The sequence below is a fragment of the Oncorhynchus mykiss genome, chromosome 7 (assembly GCF_057628025.1).
Source record: "Oncorhynchus mykiss isolate SJ-2025 chromosome 7, ASM5762802v1, whole genome shotgun sequence".
NCBI classification, from domain to species: Eukaryota; Metazoa; Chordata; class Actinopteri; order Salmoniformes; family Salmonidae; genus Oncorhynchus; species Oncorhynchus mykiss.
The window spans coordinates 56,076,361-56,096,379 of record NC_143028.1 but is presented as its reverse complement, the minus strand read 5'-3'; the positions used below and the strand labels follow the sequence as shown (position 1 = coordinate 56,096,379).

The 20,019-nt window shown below is 42.9% G+C and overlaps 1 protein-coding gene across 2 annotated transcripts in view; it reads left to right on the top strand.

Moving 5' to 3' along the window:
- Positions 1 to 20,019, top strand: part of LOC110528165 (E3 ubiquitin-protein ligase RAD18) — a 119,235-nt gene that overhangs the window by 48,173 nt on the left and 51,043 nt on the right. For both annotated transcript variants that reach the window (XM_021609992.3, XM_036983708.2), the window contains exons 10-11: positions 8,811 to 8,951; positions 19,402 to 19,573. In XM_021609992.3, the coding sequence (XP_021465667.3) occupies positions 8,811 to 8,951; positions 19,402 to 19,573 (313 nt within the window). The remainder of the gene's footprint in view (positions 1 to 8,810; positions 8,952 to 19,401; positions 19,574 to 20,019) is intronic.

Genomic DNA, 20,019 nt, shown 5'->3' with positions numbered 1-20,019 from the left:
CCTGTATCAACAGGTATAATAACCAGATATACAGTGGGGCAAAAAAGTATTTAGTCAGCCACCAATTGTGCAAGTTCTCCCACTTAAAAAGATGAGAGAGGCCTGTAATTTTCATCATAGGTACACTTCAACTATGACAGACAAAATTAGAAGAAAAAAATCCAGAAATTCACATTGTAGGATTTTTTATGAATTTATTTGCAAATTATGGTGGAAAATAAGTATTTGGTCAATAACAAAAGTTTATCTCAATACTTTGTTATATACCCTTTGTTGGCAATGACAGAGGTCAATTGTTTTCTGTAAGTCTTCACAAGGTTTTCACACACTGTTGCTGGTATTTTGGCCCATTCCTCCATGCAGATCTCCTCTAGAGCAGGGATGTTTTGGGGCTGTTTCTGGGCAACAAAAATTGTGTGTACATCTGTATATCTAGACTTAGATGTAGCTTTCCCTGACTTAGTCGCCATACTGACTGATATATAAACAGCTGAAGATGCGCTTTACCAAAACAATGCTCTGTGTAACATGCGTGGCTCCTTCCGGTATGAATCTTCAATGACGAATGACCCTCTTTACGCCGGAGTTTACTACATGAGTTGGTCTTCCAACACATAAACATTAAATATTGCCGTTTACTTCCGCTCATTGGCTATCTACCCAGCTAGATTTCAAGACGATCAATGGTCATTGGGTTAAAATACAGTCAATCAAGGAAACAGCGGTCATATCGTTGGTGCAAAATGATGGCATTACTTGTTGTCTTCAAATCGGTTTCTTTCAGTCAATATGTCCCGCGAAATGACCCATCAGGTTTGGTTGTGTTACAAACAACCAGTTGATTGCAATGAAACCAAACATGACTGGAAAATGTGTGTGTATTTACATCGAATGTGTCATCGAAAATGGAATGAGACAGAATTCACTACACAAGCGGTTCACAAAATGTTTCGTGTTAGGCTATAAAAATGGATTTTATCAAACAAATGACCATTCATTGTGTAACAATGAGCATTGGGATTGCAAACAGAGGAAGATCGTCAAAGGTCAATTATTTATTTTATTGCAATTTGTGATGTTACGCCTTTGCTGGTTGAAATAGTTTTTTTTATGGGGCTTTGTTCTCAGATAATCGCATCGTATTCTTTCGCAGTAAATCCTTGGGCGTGCATAAACGGAATACAGGAACTTCAAAATTACAAAAACAAGGAATTGTGCAGTATGACTAACAAAAACGATAATATATCAATGTGTATCAAATCTTACTGTTGTTCATATACACCGAGTATACAAAACATTCAGGACACCTGCTCTTTCCATGACAGACGAATCCAGGTGAATCCAGGAATCCAGGTGAATCCAGATGAAAACTATCATTCCTTATTGATGTTAATTGTTAAATCCACTTCTATCAGTGTAAATGAAGGGGAAGGAGACAGGTTAAAGAAGGATTTTTAAGCCTCGAGTCAACTGAGACATGGATTTTGTATGTGTGCCATTGACGGTGAATGGGCAAGACACAAGTTTTAAGTGCTTTTGAATGGGTTATGGTTTGTGGCAAGAACAGCAACGCTGATGGGTTTTTCACGCTCAACAGTTTCCTATGGTCCACCACCCAAAGGACATCCAGCCAACTTTACACAACTTTGGGAATCATTTGCGTCAACATGGGCCAGCATCCCAGTGGGGTCCCAAATGATTGACACCCTTAATAAAGATGAACAAAAACGACTGTATATAACATTAATTATTCAAATACTGACCTGTATTGTATGCTCAAAGAAATGTTCACAAATGACTCCATGTTGGTGGATTGTTGATGTTATGGGGCTATTTTGCTTCCACTGGTCCTGAGGCCTTTCTTAAGGTCAAATGTATATTGTATGCTTCAATGCGCTTTGACAGAAAGTCTACAAGTGTCTGGAACGCTTGGAGGGATGCGACACCATTCTTCCACGAGAAATTCCATATTTTGGGGTTTTGTTGATGGTGGTGGAAAACGCTGTCTCGGCGCCTCTTCAGTATCTCCCATAAGTGTTTCATTGAGTTGAGATCTGGTGACTGGCTGGCGCGCACACACACTTTGAACCCCCTATGCTCCTTTGAGATCCATCTTTCAAAGTCAAGGAGATTTGTTCTTCTAGGCATGGCAATCAAAATAATGGTCAACTGGGCATTTTTATACATTGCTTAATTAACTCAGGAACCACACCTGTGTGGAAGCATTTTCTTTCAGTATACTTTGTATCCCTCATTAATTCAAGTGTTTTCTTTATTTTGGCAGTTACCCGTAGCTCAGTACTTGAATAATCTATTTTATTCAGTCCTTTTTGCTCATCTTTATCAATGGTTTCAATCATTGTGGACCCCACTGTATACAGTGTATAGCATCATATCTACCTAATTATTACCCTGACCCTCTGCCAGGACAGCTGGCTTCAGGATCCAGCCTACGCCCAACAGAAGAATAGCTAGATAAGAAACCAGGTTACCACCACTTTCCTCTGCACATGTTTCTCATTCCATCAAACATCTGTGATTCATAATAAGCCATTTATTTGTGCCCAGGCAATTGCTGACAGTTGACGACATTTTATAACGGAACAATGGGGCGGCAGGGTAGCCTAGTGGTTAGAGTGTTGGACTAGTAACCGGAAGGTTGTGAGTTCAAACCCCCGAGCTGACAAGGTACAAATCTGTCGTTCTGCCCCTGAACAGGCAGTTAACCCACTGTTCCCAGGCCGTCATTGAAAATAAGAATTTGTTCTTAACTGACTTGCCTGGTTAAATAAAGGTAAAAAAAAAAAAAAAAAAAAGATTCTATTTTGGTGGCCTTAACCTACCCCAAAAGAAAACATAAAAACTTTAAGGCAATTTTACCTCTCTTATTGAACTTCATCTTGAAATGTTAAGATTAGAGACCAAAACGTTTAATACAGTATTAGAAAAAATCTGTTGCCTTTTTCTGTCAGTTCTTACATACCTTCTCTTTCTGTCCTTCTGATTTCCAGATGCTGCGATTTCCCCTCAAAAAGATTAAACCCCTCATTTATTTTGGGCTTATTGCAATTAACATTTAGGCCTCTCGTCTGCCTCCATGCATGCACAGTATTAAACACCCATCGTTTCATGTTAACAACTATTTGCCATCTAGCCATCAAGTAGTAAAAAGGAAGTTTCACCCTTAAGGACATCTGTTTTGATATTGTTCGTGAAAGCTGCTCACCTGAGCTGGATCAAAGCCTGAGACGATAAGGCCAGAGAAAGGAGATGATGATTTTCTCTTCTTTCTTCTCTGCTCCCTTTTTCTCTCTTTCTCTGTGTGCAGCTGAACCCATGTTTGGAGGCAGGTCGTTGTGACATTTTATCAGTTGCGGATGGTGACATTTGCACACGTCATGCACAGAGTGGTGGTCCCTGTGTGATATACTTAACGGGTTGCCAATAAGAACGAGGTGACTGTGTGATTGGATCCACATCAAACATGGCATTTCATGGAGAAAGTCATCCTGCTACTGAGAAGGATGTACTCCACTTTGAGTCAGTTAGGCTACAGGAGCAAGCAAGGCAGCAGTATGGGACTTCAACAGATGCTGACAGGATGTCACACAGATAGAAGTTGGAACAGATACCAGGTCTTCAGCTCGTTTAGATGTGAATTACTGGTTTGATAATGATCAGTATTTGTCCATGCAACTGTAATTTCTTCATTACAGCTTAGACTTGAAAATCCCAAAAAGTGCTTTGTTGTTCTGGGGCTGCATATGAAACAATTTTTTTTTAACCACAAAACTTTGAAAGCAGGCATTGCATGCATTAGACTTCACTCTGTACATGGAATGTCCCTGTCTACGAAACAAACAAGTGATGGAAGTTAATTCAGTTAAACTATAATTTGCTTCATAAAGACTAATATGAATTTCAGAATTAAATATAGCATGTCTTGATTTCAAACCCAACAAATAGCTATGAGCAGGTATTGTATTGACATGTAAATAGAAGAAAAGCTCTAGCCAAAACGAGATTAGTCACGGGCAAGAATTAATCTGAGGACTAGTCACTTTAGAATGAATCTGAGGACTGTTATTTATCTAATCAACTAACTATGTTTAACCTCTCTAGGGTATGTGGGACGCTAGCATGTGTGGTACGCTGGCCAACATCAGGTGAGATTTGTAGAGCGCCAAATTCAAATACAGAAATACTCATAACAATTCAGAAAAGATACAACTATTTTACATAGGTTTAAAGATTAACTTCTTGTGAATCCAACCACGGTGTCAGATTTAAAAAGTGCTTTACGGTGAAAGCATACCTTACAATTATTTGAGAACATAAACCAGCAGACAAATCATTACAAACAGTAACCAGCCAAGTAGAAGAGTTACGCAAGTCAGAAATAGAGATAAAATGAATCACTTACCTTTGATGATCTTCATATGTTTGCACTCAGAAGACATTCATTTATTTAACAAATGTTCCTTTTGTTTGATAAAGTCTCTCTTTATATGTGAAAACCATTTTGTTTGCGTGTTTTCTTCAGTAAACCACAGGCTCAAATGCAGTCACAACAGGCAGACAAAAAAATCCAAATTGTATCCGTAAAGTTCATAGAAACATGTCAAACGATGTTTATATTCAATCCTCAGGTTGTTTTTAGCCTAAAAAATCGATAATATTTCAACCGGACAATAAAGTTGTCAATATAAAAGGTAAACAAGAAAGGCACTCTCTCGGTCGCACGCATGAAAGAGCTCTGTGACACGGCAGGGTCCACTCATTCAGACTGCTGTTACTCCCTCATTTTTCAGAATACAAGCCTGAAACAATTTCTAAAAACTGTTGACATCTAGTGGAATGCATAGGAACTGCAATTTGAGTCTTAAGTCAATGGATACTGTAATGGCATTGAATAGAAAACTACAACAAACAAAAAAATTCAACTTCCTGAAATGATATTTCTTAGGTTTTCACCTGCCAAATTAGTTCTATTATACTCAGACATTATTTTAACAGTTTTGGAAACTTTAGAGTGTTTTCTATCCAAATCTACTAAGTAGAAGGCAGTTTAATTTGGGCATGCTTTTCATCCAAAATTCCAAATGCTGCCACCTACCCTAGAGAAGTTCATTGTTACTAGATTAAATTAATCATGAATCATTTAACTCATTAGGATCTGGGGCACCACGCGAGCGGTTCTTTAAAGAGTTACCATCTCCCGAATTAAACTCTAAAAGGTCTTTACCTATCATATCTATAAACAGTCAACTTATTAATCATAACCTTGTATCATATCATCATTCTGAACAGTTGTAACCTTGCATCTGCTAAAACCTGAGCCTTACTTATGATTCAGTACAACACACATTGGTTTAATATTTATTTACTAGCTAATTAATGGTAACACAGGATAAAAAATACACACTTACTACGTTTAAAACAGGTCCCTAGCAGACTGACAACATTATGGCTGCTTGTTACAAAAGTGATGGAGAAAGAGAGAGGTACAGAGACACTTAACGTTGGAACATTTAGAAACTACTCTCTCTTACAGTAGTCACATACTTTGCCCATGAACTGCCGCCTGCTTGGAGTAAGAAATCATGAATCTATTTATGTGAAATGCCTTTGTTCGCCGGATCTCTCCAGTTTCAGCTGGAAAAAAAATATCTTGAAACAAAGTACATTCCTTTGATGAATATTGGAGAGGGAGACCAGAATCTTCTTGATTTACAACAGGACGTGAGTGGTTAATCCCCACCAGTTCTCTTCTCCCCCCTCTGCAGGTGAGAGGTTGTCTGAGTGAAGTTATTTATTGCAAACCTGATCTGACCTATTTGGATTCTCATGGACAGTCATGACACAATGAACCCATAATGAACCCATGAATTGTGTGTATTCACCTTTCTGAATGCTGCTCTAACTGGGTGGTGTAATATACTGAAGTCTGTTTTCGTTCCTCCAAAGATATCCTAATATTACATGCCATCAGATCACAGTGACCTTCCAATAAAACTTAAGATCTTTGACCTTCATTCAGTGGTCTCACTCAAGACTCTTCAAGGTGTAAACCTGTCATAGCCACGTCAGAAACAGTCCTCAGAATAATAGTCTGATTCAGCCACTGGTCTTGTAGGCCTAATCTGAGTAATAAAAAAAAGTATTTTGTAATAAATACAGAAGCTGAATATCTGTACACAATGTTTTACAATGGGAGAACTCTGATGTCTGGTCTTGTCTCATGGGGATTTATGAGTGATTTTAAATACTGGTTTACAGTACAAGATGTGAAAGTGATCAGAATGAGAATATATTGAGCAGATTCCAGAGGATCTATCCCGTAGGGCTAGGAATTGCCAAGGACCTCACGATACGATATTATCACGGTCCTCACAATCTATATTTATTGCGATTCCATGATCCAAACATATTGCTCACCTTATGTCTGCTGCAGAGGGACGAGAGCCATGAGAAAACTTATCAGTCATGGAAATAAAAGTGCTGAAAACAAATTGGGTACCTATTTAAAAATAATATCCCGACATGTAACTGTATAAATTTTGTCCCCATCACTACTACCCATATGCTTTAGTCATATAGTCAGACTCCAGAGTGGAGGTTAGCTGTGCTCTAGCTGAGAGAACACAATGTCCTGCAGAACATGGCTATAACAGGCACAGCAGAGGAAAGGAATCTCATGTTGAAATCACTTAACTACACAGGCGGTTGTAATGCAATTCTGTCCTGGTGCGTGTGTTCTCTGTGTGATCTGGACTACTTTGGTCCTATGTTGTATTGACAGGACACGTATGCTATGAGGAGTTTAATATGCACAGGAATGAAACACTGTCCTTTCAGTTCAATCTGGAACCAGGTATGAGGTCTGAGCATAAATATTTTGTGCTTTTTGTTTCTCTCAGATCCATTGTTTCGCTATAACAACCCTGAAATTGCGATTCCATACTCTTGGTTTTACATTCTCTGGAGTTTGTTCTCAGTTATGTTATTATTTTACCCCCCCTCCCATATTTTATGTTTTTGTTCTGCTGAACTGAACCCATCTGTTTTGGCCCTCTACTTGAATCCCTTCTGCAAACTTCATCCATTAGCTTTGTCTGCCTAAATCGGCCAGTGTTTTGCTAAGTTTATTTCACCAGAACGAACTTGTGATTTGATTTGAGTTATCATTTGACCGACTCTGCGTAGGCTGATAAGCTCTCGGAGAGGCCTTTTTATGGAGTTCTCCCTCGTCAGTTGAAATATCATATTAGTAAAACCCTGAGTGTCTTTGTCTTTTGCTATTCAAAACAAAAACCTCCTCCCATGACACACTGTCCTTCCCCTTCACTGCAACTGGATATTGGGCTGTTCTGAACAATGTACACAGAGAGGGCCCCTATATTCTAACTCCCACCAGGACCTTACATTAACATTGTCTCTCTTCCAGAGTGCATGTCTCTAGTTATGATATACAGTGCATTCGGAAAGTATTCAGACCCGTTGACTTTTTCCACATTTTGTTACATTACAGCCTTATTCTAAAATGTATTAAATCATTTTTCCCCCTCATCAATCTACACACAATACCTCATAATGGCAAAGCAAAAACAGGTTTTTAGAAATGTTTGCAAATGTATTAAAAATGTAAAACTGATATCACATTTACATAAGTATTCAGACCCTTTACCCAGTGCTTTGTTGAAGTACCTTTGGCAGCGGTTACAGCCTTGGGTCTTCCTGGGTATGACGCTACAAGCTTGGCACACCTGTATTTGGGGAGTTTCTACCATTCATCTCTGCAGATCCTCTCAAGCTCTGTCAGGTTGGATGGGAGCTTCGCTTCAGTGCTATTTTCTGATCTCTCCAAGAGATGTTCAATCGGGCTCAAGTCCGGGCTCTGGAATGGCTTCCGTCTGGCTACTCTACCATAAAGGCCTGATTGGTGGAGTGCTGCAGAGATGGTTGTCCTTCTGGATGTTCTCCCATCTCCACAGAGGAACTCTGGAGCTCTGTCAGAGTGACCATTGGGTTCTTGGTCCCCTCCCTGACCAAGGCCCTTCTGTCCTGATTGCTCAGTTTGGCCGGGTGGCCAGCTCTAGGCCAGCTCTTCTTTCATCTAAGTGCTGCAGACATTTGTTGGTACCTTCCCCAGATCTGTGCCTCGACACAATCCTGTCTCGGAGCTCTACAGACGATTCCTTTGACCTCAAGGCTTGGTTTTGTTCTGACATGCACTGTGAACTGTGGGACCTTATATAGATAAGTGTGTGCTTTTCCAAATGATTTCCAATCGATTGAATTTACTACCCAAGTTGTGGAAACATCTCAAGGATGATCAATGGAAACAGGATGCACCTCAGCTTAATTTTGAGTCTCATATCAAAGGGTCTGAATACTTATGTAAATGAGCTATTTCTGTTTTTTATTATTAATAAATTTGCAAAAATGTCCTAAAACCTGTTTTCGCTTTGTCATTATGGGTTATTGTGTGTATATTGACGAATAATTTTTTAAAATTTAATTCATTTTAGAATAAGGCTACTTTCCGAATTCACTGTAACAAGAAAATACGTAGGATGGAGTTTGTATGATAGGTGCGTTGATTTATCTGACTTAAACCACACTTGTTTCTCTATGTGTTTGGATGTGGGGTTTTCTTTGAGTGTTAAATGGAATCGAAATGCAGGTCTCCGGCTATGCAATGTTCAGAAACAGGATATGTCTGCCTGGGTGTGAGACTGTGTATGTGCATGTCTGTACTCTTTGTGCCTGTCCTGGTTTCTCACCCCTCCTTCTCTTCTGTCTTGCAGGGAAGCAGCATAACAGTGAGTTCTCCCGCCTTATCGCCCAGGTCCGGGGTCGCCTGGAGACTGCGAGGACGAGGGAGATAAAGCAGGAAGTGAGGGATGAGGGAGGAGAGGAGGACCAGGGAGTGGGCTCCAGCTCTGCAGGTACCACCGTAACCCTTATTAGCATGCCGAGGGAATGAAAGAGGAGGGTTAACACTGTCACCACAGGTGATCTTACAGCCCCCAGCCTTCTCAGCAGAGCTCAGTCAATAAGCTTTAATCTATCTTCTTTATTAGGAGGTGGCTTATTCGAACCTCTATGACCCCAGCCAGCCCTCTTATATTGGCTCTGATCCGTGTTCTGAAATAGTGATGTCTCAATGTGGGCAGTAGTCATACCCCCTTAAAGATGCATGATAAAATGGCGCCGAAGAGGATGGCAGACGTTTTTCATGCCCATAATCAATTGTGCTATTTTGTTTGTTTTTTTACGTTGTTTGGGTCATCCAAGATGGCGTAGCAGTAAGTCGTCCTGTCGTGTCGTGTCCCTTGTATATATCGTTTCTTTTTCGTTTTTTTTACATACTTTTCTAAGCATATCTCTTTAAAAACATTTAGCTAAACCTAAGCTTCCAATACTCTCCTGCAACCCGCCTCACCCAATGTAGCTATTTTCCTAAAGTATTTATATTTACTTCGGAACCGGAACCCCTCAACTGAAGCTAGCCAGCTAACCACCAGCTGTGCTAGCGGTCTTCAGCTAACCGGTCATCAGCTAACCTTTAGCTCGGAAAGCTCTCGCCAGTTCGAACAACGCGACTCTAACCAGAGCATAACGGACCTATTTATTTTTCATCCCCGGATTCATCCCCGGATTCCCACCGCAACCGGAACATTTCTCAGCTGGATCTTCAAAACTAGCTATCTAGCTAAACCGCAACCTCGGATGATTACTCCTGGCTAGCGTTTCCACCCACTTAGCTTGAAGCTAGCCCGGCCAGCGCACCTGTGCTACCACCGTAGCATACTCCTGGGCTACAATACCCGGGCCCACGACCGGTCTATCGATGTCACCGCATGAAGAGCAATAAACAGACTCACCCCATCGCGACGTTCCCCAAAGGCTAACTCTCTAGCCCTCGCTATCTCCCTGCTTGCTAATTCGGCCTGCTAACTGCTAGCTTGTCCAGCTCCGGTCCGCTAACTGCTACCTTGTTTAGCCCGGGCCTACAAACTGTTAGCTTGTTAGCACAGGCCTGCTAACCGTCTGAATCGCCGCGTCCCAAACACTCACTGGATCCATATTTACTTTCTATCTCTTTTTGATTTTTAACTTGTTTATACCTTCCGGAAACCTGCCTCACCCAATGTGATACGGAATCGCTATTATTTTTAATTTTAGTACACACTCAAGAACCCCCAGTAGCTAACCAGTTAACTAGCTACAAGCTATTTAGTCATTGTTAGTTTTTTAACCTGGATAACACTCGCCAGTCCAGCTTCCCTGCCCCATCCACCGCTGCCCCCTGGACACTGATCTCTTGGCTACATAGCTGATGCACGCTGGACTGTCCATTAATCACGGTACTCCATTCTGCTTGTTTGTTTTATCTGTTGGCCCCGTTGCCTAGTCAACGCCATTTTACCTGCTGTTGTTGTGCTAGCTGATTAGCTGTTGTCTCACCTACTGTTTTAGCTAGCTTTCCCAACTCAACACCTGTGATTACTGTATGCCTCGCTGTATGTCTCTCTCAAGTGTCAATATGCCTTGTATACTGTTGTTCAGGTTAGTTATCATTGTTTTAGTTCACAATGGAGCCCCTAGCTCCACTCTTCATACCCCTGATAACTCCTTTGTCCCACCTCCCACACATGCGGTGACCTCACCCATTACAACCAGCATGTCCAGAGATACAACCTCTCTCATCATCAACCAGTGCCTGGGCTTACCTCCGCTGTACCCGCACCCCACCATACCCCTGTCTGCGCATTATGCCCTGAATATATTCTACCATGCCCAGAAACCTGCTCCTCTTATTCTCTGTCCCCAACGCTCTAGGCGACCAGTTTTGATAGCCTTTAGCCGCACTCTCATACTACTCCTTCTCTGTTCCGCGGGTGATGTGGAGGTAAACCCAGGCCCTGCATGTCCCCAGGCACCCTCATTTGTTGACTTCTGTGATCGAAAAAGCCTTGGTTTCATGCATGTCAACATCAGAAGCCTCCTCCCTAAGTTTGTTTTACTCACTGCTCTAGCACACTCTGCTAACCCTGATGTCCTTGCTGTGTCTGAATCCTGGCTCAGGAAGGCCACCAAAAATTCAGAGATTTCCATACCCAACTATAACATCTTCCGTCAAGATAGAACTGCCAAAGGGGGAGGAGTTGCAGTCTACTGCAGAGATAGCCTGCAAAGTAATGTCATACTTTCCAGGTCCATACCCAAACAGTTCGAACTACTAATCTTGAAAATTACTCTCTCCAGAAATAAGTCTCTCACTGTTGCCGCCTGCTACCGACCTCCCTCAGCTCCCAGCTGTGCCCTGGACACCATTTGTGAATTGATCGCCCCCCATCTAGCTTCAGAGTTTGTTCTGTTAGGTGACCTAAACTGGGATATGCTTAACACCCCGGCAGTCCTACAATCTAAGCTAGATGCCCTCAATCTCACACAAATCATCAAGGAACCCACCAGGTACAACCCTAACTCTGTAAACAAGGGCACCCTCATAGACGTCATCCTGACCAACTGGCCCTCCAAATACACCTCCGCTGTCTTCAACCAGGATCTCAGCGATCACTGCCTCATTGCCTGTATCCGCTACGGAGCCGCAGTCAAACGACCACCCCTCATCACTGTCAAACGCTCCCTAAAACACTTCTGTGAGCAGGCCTTTCTAATCGACCTGGCCCGGGTATCCTGGAAGGACATTGACCTCATCCCGTCAGTTGAGGATGCCTGGTCATTCTTTAAAAGTAACTTCCTCACCATTTTAGATAAGCATGCTCCGTTCAAAAAATGCAGAACTAAGAACAGATACAGCCCTTGGTTCACCCCAGACCTGACTGCCCTCGACCAGCACAAAAACATCCTGTGGCGGACTGCAATAGCATCGAATAGTCCCCGTGATATGCAACTGTTCAGGGAAGTCCGGAACCAATACATGCAGTCAGTCAGGAAAGTTAAGGCCAGCTTCTTCAGGCAGAAGTTTGCATCCTGTAGCTCCAACTCCAAAAAGTTCTGGGACACTGTGAAGTCAATGGAGAACAAGAGCACCTCCTCCCAGCTGCCCACTGCACTGAGGCTAGGTAACACGGTCACCACCGATAAATCCATGATTATCGAAAACTTCAATAAGCATTTCTCAACGGCTGGCCATGCCTTCCGCCTGGCTACTTCAACCTCGGCCAACAGCCCCGCCCCCCCCGCTGCTCCTCGCCCAAGCCTCTCCAGGTTCTCCTTTACCCAAATCCAGATAGCAGATGTTCTGAAAGAGCTGCAAAACCTGGACCCGTACAAATCAGCTGGGCTTGACAATCTGGACCCTCTATTTCTGAAACTATCCGCCACCATTGTCGCAACCCCTATTACCAGCCTGTTCAACCTCTCTTTCATATCGTCTGAGATCCCCAAGGATTGGAAAGCTGCCGCAGTCATCCCCCTCTTCAAAGGGGGAGACACCCTGGACCCAAACTGTTACAGACCTATATCCATCCTGCCCTGCCTATCTAAGGTCTTCGAAAGCCAAGTCAACAAACAGGTCACTGACCATCTCGAATCCCACTGTACCTTCTCCGCTGTGCAATCTGGTTTCCGAGCCGGTCACGGGTGCACCTCAGCCACACTCAAGGTACTAAACGATATCATAACCGCCATCGATAAAAGACAGTACTGTGCAGCCGTCTTCATCGACCTTGCCAAGGCTTTCGACTCTGTCAATCACCATATTCTTATCGGCAGACTCAGTAGCCTCGGTTTTTCGGATGACTGCCTTGCCTGGTTCACCAATTACTTTGCAGACAGAGTTCAGTGTGTCAAATCGGAGGGCATGCTGTCCGGTCCTCTGGCAGTCTCTATGGGGGTGCCACAGGGTTCAATTCTCGGGCCGACTCTTTTCTCTGTATACATCAATGATGTTGCTCTTGCTGCGGGCGATTCCCTGATCCACCTCTACGCAGACGACACCATTCTATATACTTTCGGCCCGTCATTGGACACTGTGCTATCTAACCTCCAAACAAGCTTCAATGCCATACAACACTCCTTCCGTGGCCTCCGACTGCTCTTAAATGCTAGTAAAACCAAATGCATGCTTTTCAACCGATCGCTGCCTGCACCCGCATGCCCGCCTAGCATCACCACCCTGGATGGTTCCGACCTAGAATATGTGGACATCTATAAGTACCTAGGTGTCTGGCTAGACTGCAAACTCTGCTTCCAGATTCATATCATACATCTCCAATCGAAAATCAAATCAAGAGTCGGCTTTCTATTCCGCAACAAAGCCTCCTTCACTCACGCCGCCAAGCTTACCCTAGTAAAACTGACTATCCTACCGATCCTCGACTTCGGCGATGTCATCTACAAAATGGCTTCCAACACTCTACTCAGCAAACTGGATGCAGTCTATCACAGTGCCATCTGTTTTGTCACTAAAGCACCTTATACCACCCACCACTGCGACTTGTATGCTCTAGTCGGCTGGCCCTCGCTACATATTCGTCGCCAGACCCACTGGCTCCAGGTCATCTACAAGTCCATGCTAGGTAAAGCTCCGCCTTATCTCAGCTCACTTGTCACGATGGCAACACCCATCCGTAGCACGCGCTCCAGCAGGTGTATCTCACTGATCATCCCTAAAGCCAACACTTCATTTGGCCGCCTTTCGTTCCAGTACTCTGCTGCCTGTGACTGGAACGAATTGCAAAAATCGCTGAAGTTGGAGACTCTTATCTCCCTCACCAACTTCAAACATCAGCTATCTGAGCAGCTAACCGATCGCTGCAGCTGTACATAGTCTATTGGTAAATAGCCCACCCATTTTCACCTACCTCATCCCCATACTGTTTTTATTTATTTACTTTTCTGCTCTTTTGCACACCAATATCTCTCTACCTGTACATGACCATCTGATCATTTATCACTCCAGTGTTAATCTGCAAAATTGTAATTATTCGCCTACCTCATGCCTTTTGCACACATTGTATATAGACTCCCCCTTTGTTTTCTACTGTGTTATTGACTTGTTAATTGTTTACTCCATGTGTAACTCTGTGTTGTCTGCTCATACTGCTATGCTTTATCTTGGCCAGGTCGCAGTTGCAAATGAGAACTTGTTCTCAACTAGCCTACCTGGTTAAATAAAGGTGAAATAAAAATAAAATAAAAAATAAAATAAATTCTGTTTTAACTTATTTTGTACATAATGTTGCTTCTACCGTCTCTTATGACCCAAAAAAGGATATCAGAACTGGGATTACTCACCATGGACTGGAAGAAGCTTTTTCCTTTAACGAGTCCGACGAGAAAGATATACTGCTCTCCCAGATCCATGTAATTTGTGTGACGAAAAGACGGAGGAAAAGAGGACGCAGATAAGGCTGCCTTTTGAGAATCCGTAGGCGAGCGAGTAAACTCCCATTGCAATCAATTGTACTTGCTAACATGCAATCATTGGAAAATAAAATGGATGACCTTTAGGTTTCGGGTAGCCTACCAATGGGACAATTAGAACTGTAATATCCTATGTTTCACCGAGCCGTGGTGAACGACGACACGGACAATATAGCGTTGGAGGGATATTCAATGCACTGGCAGAACAGCGAAGCTACGTCTGGTAAGACGAGTGGTGGGGGTGTGTGTCTTTTTGTCAATAACAGCTGGTGCGTGATGTCTAATATTGTAGAGTACCTTATGATAAGCCGTGGACCACACTATCTACCAAGAGAGTTCTCATCTATATTATTCGTAGCCGTCTATTTAGCACCACAGCATACTCAACCAACTCTATAAGGCCATAAGCAAACAAGAAAATGCTCACCCAGAAGCGGAGCTCCTAGTGGCCAGGGACTTTAATGCAGGCAAACATAAATCAGTTTTACCAAATTTTTACCAGCATGTCACATGTGCAACCAGAGGAGAAAAAAACTCTAGACCACCTTTACTCCACACACAGAGATGCATACAAAGTTCTTCACCGCCCTCCATTTGGCAAATTTGACCATAATTCTGTGGTCAGATGGCGCGGATGCTACACACAAGACTGTTTTGTTAGCACAGACTGGAATATGTTCCGGGATTCATCCAATGGCATTGAGGAGTATACCACCTCAGTCATCGGCTTCTTCAATAAGTTCATTGAAGACATCATCCCCACAGTATGTACATATCCCAACCAGAAGCCATGGATTACATCAAGCTAAAGGCTAGAGCTCTGCATCGAGCTAAAAACTAGAGCTGCCGCTTTCAAGGAGTGGGACACAAAAATGATGCATGCACGAGAGCACCAGCTGTTCTGGATGACTTTGTGATAACTCTCGGTAGCCGATGTGAGAAAGACCTTTAAACAGGTAAACATTCACAAGGCCGTGGGGCCAGATGGATTACCAGGACGTGTTCTGAAAGCATGCGTGGACCAACTGGCAAGTGTCTTCACTGACATTTTCAACCTCTCCCTGACCGAGTCTGTAATAACTACATGTTTCAAGCAGACCACCATAGTCCCTGTGCCCAAGGAAGCGAAGGTAACCTGCCTAAATGATTACCGGCCCATAGCACTCACGTCGGTAGCCATGAATTTATTTGTAAGGTTGGTCATGGGTCACATCAACAGCATCCTCCTGGATACCCTAGATCCACTCCAATTCACATACCGCCCCAACAGATCCACAGATGACGCAATCTCAATCGCACTCCACACTGCCCTTTCCCACAAGTACAAAAGGAACACCTATGTGAGAATGCTATTCATTGACTACAGCTCAGCGTTCAACACCATAGTGCCACGAAGCTCATCACTAAGCTAAGGACCCTGGGATTAAACACCTCTCCTTCTGCAACTGGATCCTGGACTCACTGATGGGCCACCCCCAGGTGGTTAGGGTTGGCAACAACACATCTGCCATGCTGATCCTTAACACGGGGGCCCCTCAAGGGTGTGTACTTAGTCCCCTCCTGTACTCCTTGTTCACCCACGACTGCGTGGCCAAACACTCCAACACCATCATTAAGTTTGCTGACGACACAACAGTGGTAAGTCTATAGGGAGGAGGTCAGTGAATTGGCAGTGTGGTGCCAGGACAAACACGGGAGCTGATCGTGGGCAACAGGAAAAGGTGGACTGAACAGGCCCCCATTAACATCAACGGGGCTGTAGTGGAGCGGGTCGAGAGTATCAAGTTCCTTTGGTGTCCACATCACCAACGATCTATCATGGTCCAAACACACCAAGACAGTTGTGAAGAGGGCACAACAAAACCTTTTTCCCCTCAGAAGACTGAAAAGATTTGGCATGAACCCCAGATCCTCAAAAAGCATCCTGACCGGTTGGGTCACCGCCTGGTATGGCAACTGCTTGGCATTTGACTAATAAAAATTCCCTGTCTTAGGTCAGTTAGGATCACCACTTTGTTGTAAAAATGTGGAATGTCAGAATAATAGTAATTTCTTTCATCACATTCCCAGTGGGTCAGAAGTTTACATACACTCAATTAGTATTTGGTAGCATTGCCTTTAAATTGTTTAACTAAGATCAAACGTTTCGGGTAGCCTTCCACAAGCTTCCCACAATAAGTTGGGTGAATTTTGGCCCATTCCTCCTGACAGAGCTCGTGTTTCTGAGTCAGGTTTGTAGGCCTCCTTGCTCGCCTACACTTTTTCAGTTCTGCCCACACATTTTCTATAGGATTGAGGTCAGGGCTTTGTGATGTCCACTCCAATACCTTGACTTTGTTGCCCTTAAGCCATTTTACCAAAACTTTGGAAGTATGCTTGGGGTCATTGTCCATTTGCAAGACCATTTGCAACCAAGCTTTAACTGGTGACTGATGTCTTGAGATATTGCTTCAATATATCCACATCATTTTCCATCCTCATGATGCCATTTATTATGTGAAGTGCACCAGTCCCTCCTGCAGCCAAGCACCCCCACAACATGATGCTGCCACCCCCGTGCTTCAAGGTTGGGATGATGTTCTTCGGCTTGCAAGCTTCCCCCCCTTTTCCTCCAAACATAACAATGGTCATTTTGGCCAAACAGTTCTATTTTTTTCCTCAGAACAGAGGACATTTCTCCAATAGTACGATATTTTTCCCCATGTGCAGTTGCAAACCGTAGTCTGACTTTTTCATAGCGGTTTTGGAGCAGTGGCTTCTTCCTTGCTGAGTGGCGTTTCAGGTTATGTCGATATAGGAATCGTTTTACTGTGGATATAGATACTTTTGTACCTGTTTCCTCCTGCATCTTCACAAGGTCCTTTGCTGTTGTTCTGGGATTGATTTGCCCTTTTCGCACCAAAGTACATTCATCTCTAGGAGAAAGAACGCTTCTCCTTCCTGAGCGGTATGACAGCTGTGTCGTCCCATGGTGTTTATACTTGCGTACTATTGTTTGTACAGATGAACGTGGCACCTTCATGCGCTTGGAAATTGAGCCCAAGGATGAACCAGACTTGTGGAGGTCTACAGTTTTTTTCTGAGGTCTTGGCTGATTTCTTTTGATTTTCCCATGATGTCAAGCAAAGAGGCACTGAGTTTGAAGGTAGGCCTTTAAATACATCCACATTTACACCTCCAATTGACTCAAATTATGTCAATTAGCCTATCAGAAGCTTTAAAGCCATAACGCAATTTTCTTGAATTTTCCAAGCTGGATAAATACACAGTCAACTTGTAAACTTCTGACTCACTGGAATTGTGATACAGTGAATTATAAGTGAAATATAAGTGAAATAATCTGTCTGTAAACAAATGTTGGGAAAAATGTCTTGTGTCATGCACAAAGTCGATGTCCTAACCGACTTGCCAAAACTATAGTTTGTTAACAAGATATTTGTGGAGTGGTTGAAAAACGAGTTTTAATCACTCCAACCTAAGTGTATGTAAACTTCGGACTTCAACTGTATATAATAGGCGGTGTCAGAGGAAAGCTCATAAATTGTCAGACACTCCAGTCACCCAAGTCTCTGCTACCGCACGGCAAGCGATAACGGAGTGCCAAGTCTAGGACCAAAAGGCTCCCTAACAGCTTCTACCCCCAAGACATAAGTATGCTGAACAATTAATCAAATGGCCACCGGACTATTACATTGACCCCCCCCCCCCCCCCACCCCATTTGTTTTGTACACTGCTGCTACTAGCTGTTTATCATCTATGCATAGTGACTTCACCCTTACCTACATATGCAAATGACCTCTAACCTGTACCCCCGCACACTGACTCGGTACCTGTATCCCCTGTATATATCCTCATTATTGTTTTGTTATTGTGTTCGTTTTTTATTATTTTGACTGTATTTTATTTGGTAAATACTTTCTTAACTCTTCTTGAACTATACTGTTGGTTAAGGGCTTGTAAGTAAGTATTTCGCTCTAAGGTCTACACTTGTTGTATTCGGCGCATGTGATTTGATTTGACACCACCATACCCATGCCATCTTTCTCATGTGGTGCAGGGAATTACAGCCCCAGAATACAATTCATTATAAAAGACAATACACACACTCTTACCTCTGCATGTGTTGTTCATCTTTGCACATAAGCAAAAAAATAAACAAATGCATTGCATAACATTTGGGAACATATTTCCACGTGATTTATTATGTATATTATTTTTTGCTGACATGCAACACACCCACGAGCTCTATTGGGATTCATGCCCTGTATGTCTTGAAAAAGGTCACACTTGGTCACAAAGTGATGGTGCCTAAATTTTCAGTGGAAGGCAAGACCAAACAGCAAGCTTGCGCCGAAGTGTTTGAAGCTAGTGGAGCTAGTCAAACAGAGCATGAACAGGGCAGGCTTCAAGTTGCAAATTATTGGCGATATGGCAGCATATAGCTTCCAGCCTGTGCTGGATTTGCTGTTGATACCTAGCACTACCTAGCATGCTGTTGGCTTGCTCCTTTAAAAATAACACCCACATGGCGATCAACTGTTGCCAAATAAAGTATTTAATATTTTTTCATGGAAATCCCCCATCATAGACCGAAACATCAGTACATGCAGAGGTAATCATATTCAAAATGCATTAGTCACACTTCAGAATGTCAGCCACATATAGAATATCATTAACTGCTGGTCATGAACCTTTTGCCCTCTGCCTAGAAGACACAGTGGTGTGTTTGTGGTTAAAATTATTCCCCATTACTTTGGGGAAATATCTATGAGATAAGATATCATTTAACATGAATGACTTTAGCATCTATCACACAGTCTGCTCAAATCATGTTTACAAGGTTAAAATAGGACCGATCCAGATTGTAAACCATGACATGGATTTCAAGCAAAGTTTCCTAGCACAGATTTCTCATAGCTCATTTTCACCACTAAATGATTTTATACCAGTTTTATGATCATGTGTACAGTCCATGTTATTTTCCCTCCTTCCTGTAGATAAGGCAGCACAACAGGAACAGAGTGATCCCAGCCCCAGTGACTCAGAGGCCTGCTGCGTATTGATGACATCATCCATGGAGGAGCCCTCTGAGAAGCAGCAGCAGCCTTCTGTTGTAGCAGTCATCTCCAGGTCACCCAGCCCATGTCTCAGTGAGGTGTCCATCAGCAGGTGAGGGAGCCCAGGAGACGGCAGAATTGAGTAAGGTGAAGTTGCCCGGAGACGCTTATCTTGGGTCAGTTTTGCATTTTTCCCCACTAATGGTTAAGGTTAGGCTTGGGGAAGGGTATAAGGCTGTTGCGAGGACCATATTAGCCACTATTGTCCCTGTAATCACTCTGACATCATTGCAAATGTAATCGAAAATCTAATCAAACACTTCATGAGAGCCCATGAGCAACATTTCTATAGACTATGAAATTGCTTGAGAAAACAGTGATAGCCTCTATTAAAAAGAGGAGGATTTCATCAGCTTTCTATAGGCTAGGCCAACTGTATTGATTTCTCAACATTCCTAATATTAAGCAAATATTAAGCACATTGCTTATCTTTACGACAGGTGTATAACCTACCTGGCTGGCATGAAAATTAACCACAGGAAAAGTGTATTCCATTTG